At 47.8% G+C, this 19,574-nt stretch overlaps 1 protein-coding gene across 1 annotated transcript; it reads right to left on the reverse strand.

The window, feature by feature from the left end:
- Positions 1-772: 772 nt before the first annotated feature.
- EFCAB12 (EF-hand calcium binding domain 12) lies at positions 773-17,779 on the reverse strand. The gene is made up of 9 exons (XM_059388296.1): positions 17,689-17,779; positions 15,159-15,607; positions 12,882-13,064; positions 10,964-11,120; positions 8,393-8,586; positions 6,782-6,995; positions 3,551-3,729; positions 2,132-2,175; positions 773-1,300 (listed from the first exon to the last, which is right to left on the reverse strand). The coding sequence occupies exons 1-9, from the start codon at positions 17,777-17,779 to the stop codon at positions 1,042-1,044; spliced, it is 1,770 nt and encodes a 589-aa protein (XP_059244279.1). The 3' UTR covers positions 773-1,041.
- Between the last annotated feature and the right edge of the window lie 1,795 nt (positions 17,780-19,574).

Here is a 19,574-nt window from a genome sequence, read left to right on the forward strand (position 1 = left end):
ACCCTGGGACCATGACGGGATTAATTGGAGAGCAGACCCTTAACCCACTAAGCCACCCAGGTAACTCCACTGATCCTGACAGTAGTTCCAGGGTCCAGATGGGGACTGAAGCTACACTGGATTGTGTTGTCCATTGGATGAGAAGTGAGAAGGGAAGAAAGGGTTGACAGCTCCTTCATAAGATTTTGACTGTAAAGGGTAGGGGAGTTTGAGGAGACCTAGAAGAGTGAAATGTGAAATGTCTTGTCTGAGGTCACACAGCTGGCAAGCGATAAGGCTGAGACTGGAACCCCTTTGTGCCTATGACTACAGCAAATCTCATGGATCCTGCTTATCTTGCAGGCTCTGGGAAGTCAGATGGGTTGCAGAGCATGAAATCACTGTGCTAACAGCACCCAACATTATGTGCTGTGAAGGAAAAGGTCTTGATGGGGTCAGGTGGGCTAATCAAGCGAATGGATCAATGAACCAGAGACCATGCCTCCAACTGTGAAAGATCCAAGAGATTTGAGAAACAGTAACCAAAATGGCTCCAACTCTGCGGGATAAGAGACCCGTTGCCACTGTATTTCACAGAGAAGGGCACTGGATACCTGCACTGCCAGCTGCTTTCCCATGAGCACTGAGATCCCGGGACAAGAAACTGGAGGTGCCATGAAACCATCCCAGGGAATATTCCTGCTATAGTCCCCTGGGGCTCAGGACATCAGTTTTCCAAACACTCGTCTGGCCGCAGCTCCTGAGCAGGAAGTCACATCAGCTGGATCACAGGTGATATGAAAAAAACTCCAACCTAGTTTATTTCAAAAGGGCAGAGGTCAAGACAGGGAAATACTCAGAAACTGTGCATCTTTCCTGGGTTCCATCTGCCTTCTGAGACACTGGATGCTTTTGCTCTAGCTAGAGCTGGTTCCAGGCCATTCCACTGAAATGACTTCTTTTATCTGGCTCTTGAGACTTCCCCGGTGACTATGGCCCCAGGTTGCCAGAGGCACTGGTCACAGTCCCAGGATGGCTGGATCCCACAACACCTTGGTCACTCTAGTTGATGTAGTAGACTTTGGGGGCATCGTAATAGCCACAGGTCATGTAGTTCATGTTCCCAATGGGCCACCAGTGGTCAGGGTGGTAGGTGGCTGAGTAGGCATGGGGCTGGGGTTGGACACAACTGAAGAGTGCCAGGCTCCGGTCCATAGCCACAGTGGGCAGGTAGAGCTGCAGCTTGTCCAGGAGGTGCCCCGGCCAGAAGAAATTGGGGTGAGTTCGCTTTCGACCTCTGGGGCTCTTCACTTGCAGCTTCCTGGAGAAAAAGAAGACAGAAGTGTGTCATGGTAGACTACCTGGGGCCAGAGCTTCTGCTCAGCAGAGTAGGCCAACTGTGACCAGAGTGGAGGTGTAGCATTGTGCTAAGCCCTTCGGCTCCAAGTGCTAGGTTCTGTTACCCTGTCTACCTTACCAACGAGGATCTGAAGGCCTAGAGAGGATAAGTCATTTCCTCAAAGTCACTCAGTGAGCAAGTGGCAGAGTGCAGGCTTGATGCCCAATCTGCTGTCTCTAAAACCCAAATTCTTTTTTTTTTTAAGTTTTTATTTCTTTATTTGACAGAGAGAGAGAGAGAGATAGCAAGAGAGGAAACACAAGCAGGAGGGAGTGGGAGAGGGAGAAGCAGGCTCCCCACCAAGCAGGGAGCCCAATGCGGGGCTCTATCCTAGGACCCTGGGATCACACCCAAGCCGAAGGCAGATGCCTAACGACTGAGCCACCAGGCGCCCCTAAAATTCATATTCTTAAATGTACACCATTTTCCTGTGAGGTTCAGAGCATAGTCTCTGGAGCCAGCATTGCTGTGTTCAGATCCCTGCTTCACCACTTAATAGATGGGTGGCTTTGAGTAAGTGCATTAATTTTTCTGTACCTCAGTTTTCTCTTCTGTAAAATGGGTATGCCAGGAGTCACTTTATAGGGTTGCTAAGAGGATTTAAATGAGTTAAAACATGGAACACAACACAGCAGTGTCTGCCTGGCACCCTAAGCAGTTTTACCATTTCTCAGCTCTCAGGTACCTCCTCCAAAGGGAGGCAGGTCCTCCCTCCCACCCATCCCCTTCCAGAGTTGGATGATTGCTACAGACCTGGTGAACTCCTCAAACTCCTTAAAGTGTATCTTCTTGACTTTCTTCAGTGTTTTCCTAGTGGATAAGAGAGAAAGGTCTCTTGTCAGGAGAGAGGAAATGCAAGTTAATGGGGCCTCAGTACACGGAGGTGGGCCTGTCAGTAAGTCCAAACCAGAGCTCCAAAAGCAGAGTTTCTTCTTCCTGAGGTGGGACCCAGCCTCTCTCCCTCCATGCTCCAGTGGGACCCACAATGGGCTTGGTCAGCCAGGCCTGGGCTCACATCCTGGCTGGATGGGTGACTCTGGGCAGGCCACTTCCCTTTGCAAAGCCTTATGTTTCTTATTACCCAGAACAGAGACCTCCCGAGGTAGCTGAGAGATGCTGCTGAGGCTGAATCCAGCTTTTGGAACAAGTGTGGTGAAAACTAACTCCCCAAGGATAGACTTGGCAGACATCACTAATCGACCGCAGACAGCACTCTCTCCCAGCAGGCCTGCATCTGGCCTCCAAAACCTTGACAACACATTTCAGGTAGCAAGATAAAACACATATCCGTCCCTGCCCTTGGTGCCCTCTCTTTATCCTTTATGGCTATGGCCTACTTAAGCATGGATAAGAGTCTGTTTCTCATGTTCCCACCCACTCCTTAGATTCATGGTGCAGAAATGGAAGTCAGCCACCCAGGAGCTGGAATGCTTATGTAACAGATGAAAAGCTGTGGCTCAGACAGTGAAGCATCTTGCCCACTTAACCTGTAGGGTGTCTAATTTCCTCTTGCATCCTATCCGTTCTGGCCATACCATCCAGTGGGCCGCTGGCAGGGATCCAGAATGTAGGCCGTTCCTGGTGGGGAGCAGGCCCTTCTCCATCCCACATTAGCCCCATCCCGCCTCGGGGATGCTGCTCGTTCTCCAGTCTGCAGTCTTCAACACATGCTGGTTTATCACCTGCCCCCGGGTCCCCTCCTTCCAAAGAAGGACATCTCCTTAGAGAGGACTCAGGTTGGTCTGAGGCTCAGAGACAGGCCCCAGTGCAGAATTCTTTCCTCCTCCTAAGGGCTGCAAGCCTACCTCTTGCCAGAGAAGGCAGGACAAAGAAGGGACTGCCACACCTGTCCTCTGTAGGGCCCCTGATGGCCCGCCCATGATTTGTGAAGGAGCCTCCCCATTTCTTGAAGAAGTCCCTCTTTTTAATCTTTCCCAGAAAGCTTGAGATCATGTAGGATGTGGTTGGGAGAGTAGCTGTATGGGGGTGAGGCAGGGAGGCTGCGGCCCTCAGACATGTGCCAGGGATGACACCTGGTGACCAGTGGGGTTGGACATGCTGGGCATGCTTGGACACAGGCACTGGTGCACCATGACACCTTAGGTAGGCCACCATCCTATCCCCAGCACTGAAGGAGCAGCAGTAGGACAGAAGGCAAATGGCAGGGAACACAGGGGGTCTGACACTCAGCTTGTCAGCCTTCTTAGCCAGAGCCTCGCTGAAGCCCTGGAGCTTGAGCAGGGCCAGATTTGGACTGAAGATCTTCAAGTCTGAGTAGTAGCCTCCCGGCTGCCGGATCGGGCGCACCTGGTCCTTCTGGAAAATGATCTTGTCTCCTGGGTACAGCAGGGCTGCAAGCAGCAAGAGAAATGTGACCTGTCAGCTCAGGATCCCTCTTCCCCTGAGCCTCTGGGGCAGAGGGAGGCTTTTTTATTTTAATAGACATTTTTGTTTGAAAAGATTTTTTTCTTAGATACATGCACATTTTTATGTTTAAATGACTGTAGATTCACAGCAAGTTGCAAAAGGAGTGTAGAGGGTCCCTTAGACTCTTCCCCTGGCTTCCCTGAATGACAATGTGGCATACAACCACAGTGCAATGTCAGGAAGTGGGCCTGGTACAACACTGCTCTCTGGACTAGAGATGAGGAAGCATGTTCATAACCAGTTCAGCCATGGCCCCGAGGCCTGGGTGCAGGTAGGATGGAGTGAGCACTCTGCAGGGGTTGTGCTGGTCAGGAACCCACAAGGAGGAGGGGAGATTCACCCAAGACTTTACTAGGTTAACTGAGACTTAGTCGATGGCAGCTTTCTCCTTGCCCAGAATTAATCTCACAGATATCCTTGGGAGACTGCTCTAAGAAGTCAGAGCACAAAAGCACTGGGCCAGGGGTTCTGTCTTCCTGCAGCCACTGAGCAGTGCTTGTCCCAAGATGGTAACACATAACTTACTCATATTCTAAAAAAAGTAATAGAAGGTTACATTCCAGGTTATAAATGGTGCTTATCTGCGGGCTGGGCAGGGACTGTGCAGATAAGAGGGGAGAGGGAAGGAGGATATGCAGCATCAACATTTTAGAAAAGTACACAGGATTTTTTAAAACCACATTTAAAGATATATCTATGTAATACATATAATATACACGTATAATATATATAAACAATTTAAAAATAATTTACATAAATAATTTTGTATAAATGGAAAAGAAAAAGAGGTCTATGAAAGGACAATCTCTAAAATATTAATGATGTCAACTCCTGCTGGGGAAATTTTTATCTTTCTGTTTTCAAGGAAAGCTTAAGTGAGCAAGTATTATCTATAAAATCAGGGGACAAATGATAAAGCCGTATTCACTGGGGAGAGGCGAAATGCCTCAGAGTTATAGAACTCTAGCCCTTGAGTTTAAGGGCTGGAGTCAGAGCCCACCAAGCTCTAGTCCAGAACACAGACCCGGAAGTCCCAATGTTTGAGTTTCTTTACTCACAGCAGAGTAGGCCTCTGTCACAGAGACAGCCGATAGATAGTGGCCAGGATGCTGGTCAGAGGTGGACTAGAATTTTTTTCCATCTAGAACAGTCAGAAGCAAAAGGAAGCCACCTCCCTCGCCCCCCATGCTCCCGTGTGCCCATGAGTGTGAGACCCTTCCAGCTGGTGAGGTGGACAGGTCCAGGAGCTAGCAAAAGCTAGTGGTGGAGGCGATCAGTAGTGGTTCAGTGTTCCGAGGGGACAAAGGAGGCACATCCCAAGGAAAGACCTGGCCCGCAGGGCAGCCCCAGGTGCAGGCGTGGCAAGCCTGCCTGCATTCAGAAGACAGTTAGCTGCCCCTCCACCACTAGCCAAGACCAGGAAATGTACACTATCAGGGAAGACGAGTCTCCCTGAGGAAGAAGGAAGGAAGGATGATGCGTCCAGGATTTCCTGTCTCTGCCCTCCCAGCCCAGGGGGGCAGCAATTGGCCGCCCAAGTGAGGGGGTGCAGTGCACCCAGGATACAACGACACCTCAGGTTGGTTTGCCCGTGTTTCTGGAGGCTTTTGGCCAAACACTTTTGTACAGACCTGTTATAAGCTGAATTGTGTCCCCCCCAACTCCCACCCCAAGGCCAAATTCATATACTGAAGCTCTAACCCCCTGAAACCTCAGAATTTGTACTTGGATAGAGGATCTTTCAAGAGGAGATCAGGCAGATGAGCCTGGGCTCAAATCTGATTGGACCGGTGTCCTTGTAAAAGGAGATCTGGACACAAGAGATGCACTAGGGGCATGAGTGCACAGAGGGGAAACCATGTGAAGAGGTAGCGAGAAGGTGGCCATTCTGTGAGCCCAGGAGAGAGGCCTCAGAAGAAACTAGCCCTTTTGCATCTTGATCTTGCACTTCTAGCCTCCAGAAGTGTAAGAAAACAAATTTCTGTTGTTCAGCCCAGTCTGTGGTATTTTATTGTGGCAGCCTGAGCAAATTAATACAAGACCTAGGGCCCTGTACAATGTGCACTTGCTTCCCTCTCTCTTGGGAAAAAGATGGAAATAGTCAGTTGTGACGACTAACTTATTCTCAGGGAAGTCACACGCCTGTCCGTGTGCCCCTTTCTCTGAAAGTCACACTACCCAGTTTGGCCATGGTTCCTTCCTGGCCACTTGGGAAACCTCTGCCCTCAAGAGCAACTTACTCTTTCATGCTTTTAAGGCCTGAAGTGGGACCTTCCCGTTAAATTTATAAATTCACAGATTTGGGACAGCAACATCGCAGGGTGATCATTGAGGGCTTATGGGGCACTTCCCATCCCCGTCTCCCAGAAGCACATGCTCTACCCAGAGGTGTGGAGGGTTTAGGTCTGCTTGGATATATGGAAACACAATTCTCCCTCAAACAGAGGGTGAGGCCAGTGTGGAAATCTCAGGGCCCAGTCCTGTGGTCTGAGCAGAGAGCAAAGGGCCTCAGCAGAACTTGCCCCCTTGTGTATTCCTACCTCCGTGTTGCAGAAGAACCAAGAAACAGACCTGACCTAGGAAGTGGTTTTGGAAAAGCCCAGTACAATCATAGTGGTTATCACTTCTATCATATCTCCCTCTTTGAAAATGGCACTGTTCCTTTCTGCTCAACTTCAGGACTCCCTCACCCTGAACTCCTGTTCTAGAATGCCTGGCAGCTCCATTGGGGGAAACCAGACCTCTGTGTCTGTGGAGCCTGGGTACCTCCAGGATTCTAGAAATCCTACCTAACTGGAAAACAGACTGGACTGTTCCTCCCCTCCCCCTCCCCCTTCCATACCCCCACCACAGGTCACAGCAGTTTAGCTGGGTATATGTCAGCCGGGGAAGGACAAACCACAGGTGAATGCCACCTGCACCCAGGTCCTGGGCCCTCTTGGCAACCTCCCAAGGGCCAGCCCCCAAAACCCTTACCTTTCATGAGGATGTCCTCCGTCAGCGGGAGGCCGTAGTACTCACAGAGCTTGTGGCACTGCAGGTAGACCAGAAAGTTGTCCCTGCGGGACATGTCGACGAGCTCCCTCATCTCCCCGTGCAGGGTGGACGGGAGACAGTGCTCATCAAAGTGCTTATTCCCACTGCGCACCAGGCGGCACCGCTCCAGGTACTGGATGGAGGGGATCTTGAGCTGCAAAGAGAATGGAGGTTGGCACCCACTTTTCTCCAGCTTCTCTTTGCCTTCCTGGCCAGAAGGCAGATGTGGCACCTCATCTCCATCTCCCCCATGAAGGGAAATGGCAAAGAGTACAGGGAGGGACCCAAGTTCAGACTCTGAAGTCAGTACCTTGAGAGAAAAATCACACATAGTCAAGGTCACCCCCAAGAGCACTTGAAAGGCTAAGCTCAAGGCCGGCAGTGCTGTGTGAGTGTGAACAGCCCTGTATGTGGAGCTGCATGTCATTATGTCATAGGTACAGTAGGGTGCGACGTCAGTGCCTTGGTGAAACAAGGCATCCGCAGGCTTGGCTGCACCAGGATTTAAATTAGGCGCAGATATCTGTGCTTTTGAGGTTGAACCACAGTGTTAAGAATAGCAGAGCAAAGCCAAAGAAGCCTGCGGAATGCCGAGCCATGTCTGGCCTTCTTATTTATTTACAAGGAAATTTAAAAAACAACAACAACTATATTTTTGCAGCATCTAACACCAGGATCAGCAAAGTACAGCCCACAGGCCACATCTGGCTCAGCACCTGTTTTTATAAAAACGGTTTTCTTGGAACACAGAGGCACTCATTTGTTTCGTGGCTGCAGTCTGTGGCTGCTCTTGGGTAATAGTGGCCACAGAAACTATAGAGCCCCAGAAGTCTAAAACAGCGTTGCCTGGCTCTTTACAAAGTTTACTGATCCTGCTCAAATATGTTGGGGTTTTCTTGTCATGAAGTGAATCAGATCTTAACTGATATAGCACTTATAGTGTTTAACATTTTATTATATATATATAAAATAAATAGAATATATTAATATATTTTATATACTTATATAATTAAACATAGAGTATTATAATATCATAATATTATAATATATCTTTATATTATATTTATTATATATAATAAAATATGTATTTATATATAGTATAATGCTAATATTGTCTGCCTCCCTGGCGGCAGGGGTTGGTTTGTTCTCTGCTAAAAGAGTGCCTGGCACATTGCCGTCTCTCGATAAATATTTGTTGGATGAATTCATTCACGCCATCCATTCTTCTTTCACTGGTCATGTGTTTCTGGAGTGCCCACACAGTGGCAGGCCCTGTACTGGGCACTTAGATTCCAGCTGTGATGGAGATGCAGCCCTCAGACCTGGTCTCAGGATGCAAAGTCACAGTTAAGGAATGGGAGGAGGGGCACTCCATACTCTCAGAAACATTATCTCATTTCTTCTTCGGAGAAACTTTGTGAGGTAGGTGTTGTTCTCATTATCAGATGAAGAAGTCTGTTCCCTGGAGTTCTGCAGCCTGAAGGTACAGTGAACTTGAACCCGAGCCTGTCTAGGCACCTAGCCCCATGCCCCTCCTGTTGGCCTGGGTACCTTGTGCTGCCGCTTCCTCTCACGGTACCGCTTGCCAACGTCCTCCATCTCCTCCAGAGTCATGGGCCGTGCCTCCATGTGGGTGTCAACCAGGGGCACAGTCAGCAGGTCCATCTTGCAAGGCTGTGGGGCCAAATCCACCTGGTTCTTGGATGCACTCTGGAGGGAACCTCTGTGCTTGGTGGATCTATAATCTGAAAGGATGGAGAGACTGTGATGAGGCCCACCTAAGGAATCCATTGAGTGGTTAACTGATGGGACCAAGCAGGTATGGGCCACCCCTCTGCTCACTTCCCACGTGGCCCGTCTGTGCCATCTCTGTTTCCACAATGGCATCCCTTGTGCACCACAGTCCCAGCCTTCCTATTACCCCTCCCATCCTCTACCATCCTGTTTCCATCAAACAACAAATAGGACCTTTACAAAATATAATCACCTCATTCCCCTGATGGCTTCCCACAGCACTCGGACTAAAGCCCAGAATCCTCTTCCTGGTCTGCAAGGTTCTACAGGATCCTTGCTCAGCATCCACCCAACCCATCTTCTAAACATTACCCCTCCCTCACTCCCCCAAGCCACCACAATGGCTTTCTGTCCCCTGAAAACTTTCCCAAGTCAGGGCCTTTGCCTTTGTAGCTCCAACTGCCTAGGATGCGCTCCACCAGACTGGTTCCTCTTTACTCACTCAAGTGTCAGCCCCAGAGCTGCTTTGTAAAGAGGCCTCCCCTGACCACCACTTCCTCACTCTGTCCTGTTGTCTTCAAAGCATTAATCACGACTAGACATCATCTTGGCTAACCTGCTACATGGAAGCTCATTGGCTTCTTTATTCCTGTGTTCCCAGTTCCTGGTGTTTTTGAAGGGTGCCTGGCACATAATAGGTGCTCAACACATATATGGATGGATGAAAGCCTCCCATTGCCCCTGCCCTAGTTCAGGGCTCCACTGTCCTGGGATGACATGAAATCATGGTCCAGCCATCCTCTAGTTTCCAGACTACAGACTGGCGGCTGAGCTTCAGCTTTCTCCTCACCGAGTGTGAAATGCAGCTCTGACCTCCAGGGACTTGGAGGGTTATCTGAGCTGCTGCTGTGGGTAAAACGACCCAGCCCATAGAAGGTGCTCCCAGATGCTACCGCCTTCCCTTTCTGAGCTGGGCACCCAGAGTCTTGATGCTGCTGCCCCTCTAGGCAAAGCAAGTGATACCCAAGTCTGCTTACCCTGCCCACTGATGCTGTCCAGGAGAAAGGGCTCCATGATGACACTGAGATGGCACCATTCAAGCAAATACCTGCTCTTGACTTCAAGTCTATTTATTGGGAAATAACAGGCCCCAAATACATTTGCTACAAACATGCATTATGAGTACTGTGGTCATTCACTAAATGGCTCATAGCAAACCACATGAATAAGGGCGAGCTTTGGTAATTTATAATGAAAAGTCAAAAGAGCATGGATGGGGAAGCAAGCCTGACTTGAGGCAGCCCTGAGCACATGCTGGACATGAAGGGTGCTGGAGATTATCACTGGGGTTGGTGGTGGTGACATGAGCAGGAGGTGCCTGGAGGGTGCTCAGATTCCCTGGGACTCTGGAAGAAGAAACCTCTTCCCTCCCCTCCTCCCCCAGGGCTCTCCTGTGTCCCCAGAGAGTGTGAGGAACACCCCACATCAACATCTGAAATGAAACTCCTTCCAGCCTGGTGGGTGGGGCCAAAAGCAAGATTTATTTGATTCAGAAAAAGAAAGATGTTATATTTGGGGATTTGTTATATTGTTGTTATAGTTATTATATCTTATATTTGATTACATTTGGGGAGGGCTCTGGAAAGATGAGTGGAGGTTAAAAGGAGACCTTTAATTTTATCTGTAGTTGTTCAATTTAAAATTTTTTTGCACCAACAGTGGCACTAAGCTCTAAAGAACCATGATGTACCCTTGTGTTATAGAGTAAATTCATAGCCAGTGCCATGGCTGGTCCATTTCTAATTTGCCTCTGTCCTATATTTGGACAGAAGTGGTTCCACAAGCACATGACCTAGCAAATGGAACTTGAGCTGTGCACAACTCATACAACTGTTCATAGCAACCCTGATAATATCTCTGATAGCAGAATATCAAAATAGATTTTCCAGTAAACTCTAAACATGTGCTAATTCTGGTTTCTGAATTTTAGTGGGTTTTTGGGGGGGTTGAATTTTAGTTAACTTTTTATCAGTAAAATATAGATTAATAGTAAGAAGGCCTTGGGCCCACATACAAGTGGAAAGGTCTTCTGTTTGGGTCAGATATCAATCTATCAGGTAAGCATTGGAGGGCTGAAACTACCTTTGGAAATCCTCCCTTAAGGATAAGGGCTGGGCCTCAAGATCTTTGAATGGATATGGTAGCTGAGCACTCATGAGAATATCTACTCTTTAGTTGATTGTTGCACCTGGGGATTCTAGAAGCTTGGCCCACCTATGGTAAGCCAAAGTTGGAGAATACACTCAGAAAGTAAGCCAAGGCTGCCTCCACCCTGATTGTTCCCAGGATGGGGAAGTGGAGACATGGGGTTGGGGAGTGGATACGTACACTCCCTCTCAGTCGACAGGGTGCTTCTCTGCTCACCCAAAGACCACTGCTTGTAGGTGTTGGCTAGGATATCCGTGGTAATGTTGTTGCACTTTCCCAGAGAGCTGAGATAGATCACAACATCCTCCATCTCCTGGTTTTTCAGAGGGACTCCAATCTGAGGAGGGAAGAGAAGCCACCAAAGTGGGTGGGCTCCACTCCAAACATCCAGCCAGTATGGCCAAAGCCATAGCAGCCTGGCCCCACCTCTCTTGTCTAGTTTCTGGTTTCATCCACCACCACTCCCAGCTCATGCCCAAGGCCTCTGCCGCAGGAGCTTAGAGCCCTTTCCCAGGTCCTGAACACACTCTACACTTTCTCACCCTCTGCCTTTACTCAGGTGTTTCCACCTATCTGAAGAACTCCTATCCCTCTTTCAAAACCCAGTCCAGATAAGCCACCATCTTTGCAGAATCCTCTCCTTCCTCCTTCCGGACCACCACCCCACTCCATACCGAGCTCAATGCCAGCTTTCCCAGGCTGGACTGGAAAAAGGATTTCACGTCTACCATCCTTGTCCATGAGAAACACATTAGCCTCCTTTAACTGAAGTAAAAGTGGATCAGAAATACGATACACGTTACTCTTTGAAAGATAGTGAGTAACTTTGTAAAACTGTAATGCTTGCCATCAATACCAAATATTCAAGAGGAAAAGTCTTAAAGGAAATATAATTTTGTATACTGCAGTCATTATTCACTGAGCTTTCCTCAAAGAGGGTTAGAAGATGCCTAGGATGAAAGGATATAATATTTTATCTTTTTTTGGTTATGATGATTAAAAACACTTTATCTTTTTTTCATGTTTTGAAAGATTGTTTAGATGAGTACATATCAGGAAACAATAGTGTGAAGACTGGTGATGACTCAAAACCATAAAAGATGGTGGGCTGAAAGATGGTAGCCGCCAGCTTCCTAAAGTGTTTTGTAAAGGTAGCTTGTATTCAAAGTATATAAAAGCTTAATTCATGCAGACCAGAGGTCAGCAAGCTTCTTCTATACAGGGCCAGATGGTAAATATTTTAGGCTCCATGAACCATATAGTCTCTCTCATAACTACCCAAATCTACCATTGTGGCATTAAAATGGCCATGACAATGCATACAAATGAGTGTAGCTGTGTTCCAATAACACTTTATTTACAAAAACAGAGGCAGGCTGGAACTGACTTCTGGGCGATAGTTAGTAGACCCCTTACTAGACCAGTGAAACTTTCTGCAATAATGGAATGTTCTGTAACTGTGTGGCCTCGTAGAGGAACTGCTCATCATGTGTAGTTACTGAGCATCCAAAATGTGGTTATTGTGAGTGAGGAACTGGATTTTAAAATTTTATTTCTTTATAATTAACTTAAAATCTTGGCTAGCCCTTGAAAGTGTGGCTTGAGGGACAGTACTATAAACATCACTGGGAGCTTGTTAGAATGTAACATCTCAGGCCATGCACAGAGGTACTGAGTCAGAAGCTGCATTTTTAAAGACCTCTATATGATCATGTGCCAGTGACAGCTGGAGAAGGTCTAGAAGGTTCTAGAGGCAGGACTGACAGCCCAGCAATTTCTGTGCACAGGTCTGGGGTCCAATGGGCAAGACAGTGATTCCTCATGAAGTTGATTGGTTATGGGGTTGGTTCTGCAGACTTTCCACTCAGATAGGGGCTTTTTAGGTCAGACCCATGCAGGGGTGCTTTTAGGGGTCTGATGAGGTCACAAATTATGCTACGTTTTCCAAGTTGGCTTTATAAGTAACAAGGCTGATAGTTTGAGTCCCCTGCGTCTACTTTTCAGTTGCCAGGACCTGGATGCAGGCAGAAGTGGGGGCAGGGAGCATGGACATCTTCCCCACTCAGGCCAGCCCGGAGGGAGGACAGGAGGCACTTACCGCCTTCAGAGCTGCCATGAACTCCTCCCTAGAGATCCTCTGGTTCTCACCCCAGTCCACCTTGCCGAATATCTCCAGGATCTTCATCTTGCGGCTGCGCAGGTACGAGTACAAGGTGGTCAAGGCAGAAGGCTTGGGCAGTCGGAGCTGGGGCACAGGTCGGCGGGAAGGCCGGGGGCTCTTCTGCGAAAAGTAAGAGAGTGGGGTAGAGGGGGAGAATTCAGGGGGGACAGGCTACTGGAGTGTGATTCTAAGAGTTAGAAAGAACAGGGAGAGCAAGTGGCCGAGCAGCTCTAAACAGACAACAGGATGGAGTAAAAGGGGCACTGGACTCGGGGCAACTGCCTGTCGCTATAGATTCTTTTCATCTTGGGACCTCCATTTTCCCATCGGAAACAAGAGGTCTGGATATTATGAGAACTAACATTTCGTTCTTACCCCATTTCTCCTGTCAGACAAGTCAGGAGTATAATCCCACTGGACTCTCAGTGCCCCCAGAGACATGCCCCCACCCAGAGCCAGACAAGGCTCTAATCCTCCTACCTCCCAGTCTTTGCTCCTGCTGGGCCTCCTGACCAGAATACCTTTCCTCCTTTCTCTACCTGTCCAACTCTTACTTTTCCTCTAATTCCAGGTTATGGGGAATATTTCAGAATAATACCCCTCACCTTGGTGCAGCACCTGACAGTTTACAAAGGGCCTTTCTGTTCCCTGGTTTATAGTTTCTCTGCATTTGGGACCCACCTCTATTAATGGTCTACAGCAAACTGTAGTCATCGATCTGATGTGTCTTCCTCCCCCATTAATATCTGAACATCTTGAAGGAAGACCATGTCCGATTAAGCTATATATCCTTACCTCCCGTCCCCCTACTGAAAAATCCTCCAGCCCCAGGCAGACAGGCAGTCATTGCTTGCTGAATGACTAAATGATGCTGTAAATTAGGTATTAGGTATGACTTTCCTTTTTTACAAATGAGAAAACAGGTTCAGTGAAGTGAAGTTGGCTCATCCAGGTTCACACGACTCTTGACAGTAGAGCTGGGTTTCTAACCCAAGTCTAGGGCTTATTCATAGCACCGTGCTGCTGTCAGGAAGGGTGTGTGAGACCTAGGAAATTTGGGTTTGGACTCTGATTATACCAAGGACTGACTCTGATATCAGTGAGACGGCAATCAAAAGGACAGACATAATATTGAGTGCTTGCTCTGTGGCCAGCACTGTCCAAGGCACCTGATATAAATTCATCCATTTAGATGTCACAGCAACCCTAGAAAGTAGGTACAGTGGTTATCCACATTTAATAGATTGGAAAACTGAAGCCCAGATCATAGAGCTAGGAAGTAGCCAAGCTAGGTTTAAATTATCTGACCTTTTACCCCAACTTAACCTCACCTGGGAGAAATTTCAAGTGTTTGCATTACAAGGGAATGTCACAGACACCAAGCATTGGGGGATGAGGGCTTTGATACTGACTCCCACTCACCGGGACACCTGGGTGGCTCAGTGAGTTAAAGCCTCTGCCTTTGGCTCAAGTCATGATCCTAGGGTCCTGGGATCGAGCCCTGCATCGAGCCCTGCATCGGGCTCTCTGCTCAGCAGGGAGCCTGCTTCCTCATCTCTCTCTGCCTGCTTCCCTACCTACTTGTGATCTCTGTCTGTCAAATAAATAAAATCTTAAAAAAAAAAAAAAAGATTTCCATTGACTACTTCTATAGGCCTGGACGATTGACTGGCCTCGTTGAGCTTCTAGTTCTATATTTATAAAAGGGAGTTCCTCATTTTTTCTTCCAGGCTTGCAGCTCTGATCCTCACAGCGGCACTAGGAGCACCTGCCTGGCACGCATCAACCCTCAACAAATATGTGACCAATGAATGAACAATGAGTATTTTAAAATGTCCCATAGATGGAATGCCAGGAATTATCCCTCCTCAGGTGGTTTTAAAATACGGTTACAAATTCTTCCACTCCTCCCTTCTGAGATGGAGCCTGGTTCCCCTCCCATCGAGTGTGAACAGCCCTAATGACTTGCTTCTGCCAGATAGAATATGGTGAAAGTGATCATGTGATTCTCTTGAAACTGTGATCTCCCGAGATGAGGTCATAAGAGGCATCACAGCTCTCCTCCTTGTTCTGTCCCCAATACACCCCCCTTTTGGGACTTCTCTGTCCCTCTTTGATGGGGGGACACCCCCTATTCTGCCTAACCACAGGGAATGAAATGACAGTATGCCCCTAACACCTTCAGTCTCTTCATCATCAAGTGGGGCGGCTCACCTTGGTGGCTCTGGTAGGAGTCAGACAGGCCAGCAAATGGGCTTCATGCTCCTTTCGGATCATGTTTAAGACCTTGGCCTCTGAAGGGGTGAGGCAAGGCTTGTTCTGCAGCCACTTCTCTGTGTCGCCGAATGACTCCAGGTTCTGCCGAAGCTTCAGTCTCTGGCTGAGCCAGGTCTTTGCATCGTCTGGCTGCCCCAGGATATCCCCGGCTCCCAGGACTTTGAAGCTGGATATTGGCTGTGGGGGAGTCTGGGCTTGGGCCGTGAGATTGATGGGTATTGGATCCTCGTTTTGAGGCAAGGTGATGATCCGCCGGCGGCTCTGAGGCTGGTGGAAAGCCTTCTGCTTGAACTGCTTGAAGCAGTGGGCAATGACTGGTTCAGGATTGAAGATGGGGTCCTTGCTGGAGGTTTCATCATCATCTGAGGTCTTAGACTGGCAGAGCCCTTCGGGGAAGAGTGTTAGGAGGTGAGTTTCTTTCAGGAAGAGGACTAACAGAGTCAGGGAAGAAAAATGCTACAGCAGCAGGCTGATTGATAGGGCATCTGGGTTCCAGGTCTGGCTTTATCATTGCTTTGCTATCATAATAATTGTGTACTTCTGAAAGCAGGCACAATGCTAAAAGCTTTATATGCTTTTTCTTACTTAATCTTACTCTTCCCCACCCCAGCACTCCTTACCAGTAATCAGAATGATCTTAAAAAAAATATATTTATTTGAGAGAGTGAGAGAGACAGAGAGAGAGAGAGAGAGAGAGAGAGAGAACAAGCAAGGGGAGGGGCAGATGGAGAGGGAGAGTAGCCCCACATGGGGCTCAATCTCACAACCCTGAGATCACGGCCGAAGCCAAAATCAAGAGTTGGACGCTTACCCAACTGAGCCACCCATGTGCCTCCAGAACGATGGCATTCTGGGGGCTCTTGGGTGGCTCTGTCATTTAAGCATCTGCCTTCAGCTCAGGTCATGATCTTGGGGTCTGTGTCAGGCTCCATGCTCAGCGGAGAGTCTGCATCTCCCTTTCCCTCTGCCCCTCGCCCTGTTCGTGCATGCACTCTCTCTTGAATAAGTAAATAAATAAAATCTTAAAAAAAAAATAAAAATGCCATTCTGATTTGGTCTGATCATCTGAGCAGAGGCTTTGGAGCCAGAATACTCCAGCCGTGTCCTGGCTCTGTTGCTTCATGGCTGCATGATCTTGGACAAGTTACTTAGCATCTCTATCTCAATTCTTCATGTGCACAATGGAGAAAAAGAGGTTACCTACTTTACTGAGTGGTGGAGATGGTTAGAATCAGTCCATTTTAGAAGTGTTTTGTTTATACTAAGTACACAGTTATTTTTATGTACTCGCCCTTCACCTATTTTGAAACCCTTCCACGACTTTCAAATTTCCATGATCCTCCTCTGCCAGCCTTTTCTGCCTCATCGCTTGCCTGTCTTTCCTTAGTATAACCCAAACGCTTTGACCTCTCTCAATGATCCCTGAATGTTCTAAGCATCCAACATCCAACATCCAACAAGGGTGTTCATCTGCCAGAAATGTTCCCTTCCCTACCCATCCCCTCCTCACTCCTCATCCTCAGGCCACATGTTACCTGTACAGCTCCCAAGCTCTGTTATATCCTCATATTATCTCTGTGTAATATAACCTATACTTTTCCTTTGGACCACTTCATGTTGAATGAGACCTGTTTTGTTTGACATACTCCTTAAAATTTTCCAACTTGAGTTACTTTACACTGGGGCATGCCCTCTCCGGGTTGCCATAGTCCCCACCATTCTCTATAGTCTCACATGCACATCAGTTCACTTATTAAGTGTTTGCTTCAGGTAGACATTTGTGTTTGAAATCCCTGGTGTTATTACTTGGTTGATGTTTATTTTTTCAATAGACTATAGACTGGGACCTCATCTCTCCCTGCTGGAGTCCCCGTACCTCCACATGCCAACATACAGAGGGAGCTCAGTAATTGTTTGGTGAATGAGTGGATGTCAAATGGACAGACCCAATAAGCCAGCTCTATGATTATACCATTTTACAGATAGGGGCACAAAGGTCCCAAGAGGCCCAAGTTCACACAGTTGATTAGTAGCAGAGCTGGGACAGATCAAATGAATAACAGATATGTTTTGAAATTCAGAAGGGATATAACATTATTATTAAAAACACTGTCACCATATTTTCCTTTGAAAACCCAAACTCCCTTGTTTTAAATCCCTTTCATTGCCTCCAAAATAAAATTCAATCTCCTTAACCTGGCCCCACTGAAACTACCCACCTTTTCCAGATTCTATAATGGGCTTCTTCTCTGTTCCTTCTGGCCTTCCCCAGTATTTGTACCCCCAAACTGAGCTACCATTCCTTGGTTCCTTTGCCCCAGCCACATACTCTTTCCTCTCTGGAATACTCTTCAAGACTTAGGTTAGGCATCACCATCCCCTGAAACCTTCCCACCCCTCAACCACCACCCTCATGTCCACTCTGGGTTCCCACAGTGCCCATGCCCATCCCCATCATAGCATTTACCATATTTTTCTGGATGAAGCTGCTTTCTGAGTCTTTCTCTCCCAATGGCCTGTGAGTTTTGCAATGTTAAGGGCTGTGTCCTAGAGCCCATGTATCCCTGGTCCCCAGCCTGGCACAAAGTGAACATTCAGGACATTTGTTAAGTCTCCTTACAGTGCCCATGTGTTTCTTTCGGGTCAGAAAATAATGATTATACATCAATGTGGACAGAAGTGAGCACTTCTTAACAACCCCTTTATCATTTCTTTGAGGACAAGATGCTGGGTACAGCTGAGACTGTAACCATTCATCAAACCACTATTTGCTGAGAATCATCCAGTACTTGGCATGGCCACGTGCAGATCCAAATGAGGCTGGGTGCCTGACCACAGAGCGCTGGCATGGAACAAGGTGGGTTAACTGGAGGGGTAACAAGATGCTCTCAGTTGGGGGAGAAATGCTGATGGAGAAACCCGGGAGGTGATCATGAAGGAGGAGGCATCGATATGTGCCTTCAAGAAGGAGTCAGATTTCAAGGGGTGGAGGGGCTAGCGTTGGGAAAGGTTAGGGGTGAAGTTTGGAGATTTAAGGGTTACTGTAGTTCCACAAGTTGGAAGCACATATGTGTGAAGGAGGTTAGTGGGAAATGAAGTTGGAATCATGTTGAATGCAGATTAAGGGGTTTAAACTTTACCATGTTGACCATGGGAACATAATCAAAATATGCTCCTCTCTGGCCTTGCCACTGCCACTTGTGCCCTCCCTAGACTCCAAATCCATGATCTTCTCTTAGCCAGAAGAGTCACGAGTCACTCCCCCTTGAAATCCTTCAATGGCTTCACTGAAATGGCTTCTCAGTGCCTCTAGAATAAACCGGCCCCTCTTGCAATGATCTACACCGCTGCTCTTACCTGGGCCCTGTATCTGCTTCTCCCCCCACTTCTCTCCCCCTTGCTCAGTTTGCTCCAGCTGCACAGGTCTGCTTTCTGTTTGTCCAACTCTCCTAGCTCTGTCCCAACTTGGTTTTGGCATTTATTGTGCCCTCTGAAGGGCATGGGATTCCCCAAGATCTCCCCTGGCTGAGTCCTTTTCATCATATAGTTCTCAGCCCAAGTGCACCACCCCCAAAGTCACCCTGACTACCCTATCAAAGATCACATGCCCACGACACCATGGAGCTTCCATTCTAGTGATCTTTGGGGTCCTGTGTCCATTTATAAGAAAGTGAGGTGGGCTCTTATAATAAAAGAGGTCACTGCATAGTTGTGGGTAGAGACTGTGTGAAAATGTCCCCAAGGGATTGTGAGGACTGCTTTCAGAGGCTCGCTAGTCCCACTGCCTTCCCAGGTCAGGGAACTCTTTCTTCAATGACCCTGGCAGATTTTACCTCTGCTCTGTATACACCTCTGGCGACAGGGAGTTCTCTACTTCGCCTTATGGATGCCTAATTCGGATTGCTAGAAAAGACTTTCTTATATTGACCCAGATTTCATTTCCCTGGAATTTCTATCCCTTGGTCCTAGTCCTCCCCATTGATGCACCAGAAAATGCATTTGTTCCCTCTTTAGTGTGACAGCCTTTCAGGAATCTGGAGACAATTCAACTCACTTGAAATTGTTTGTCTTGGCTGATTCAAGTCTCTAAGTTCCATCCTACCTCTCAAGTTAGGTGCTGTTTGGCCCCTCTCTTCCTGCCCACCCCTTAAAATTGGTGCCTTCCAGGTCTACACTGGGCTTTCTTGTTTGTTTGTTTGTTTGTTTGTTTTCCAATCTCCTCTACTCTTGTTTCTGTGACCTTCTGCATGCTGAGGACATCCATGCCAATATTTATGACTTGAAATTGCCTCCAACTTTCTACATACAATTTCTCCTAAAGCATCTCCACTTGGATGGCCTACAAGTATCTCA

This window comes from Mustela nigripes, chromosome 2 (genome assembly GCF_022355385.1).
Source record: "Mustela nigripes isolate SB6536 chromosome 2, MUSNIG.SB6536, whole genome shotgun sequence".
Classification (NCBI taxonomy): Eukaryota; Metazoa; Chordata; class Mammalia; order Carnivora; family Mustelidae; genus Mustela; species Mustela nigripes.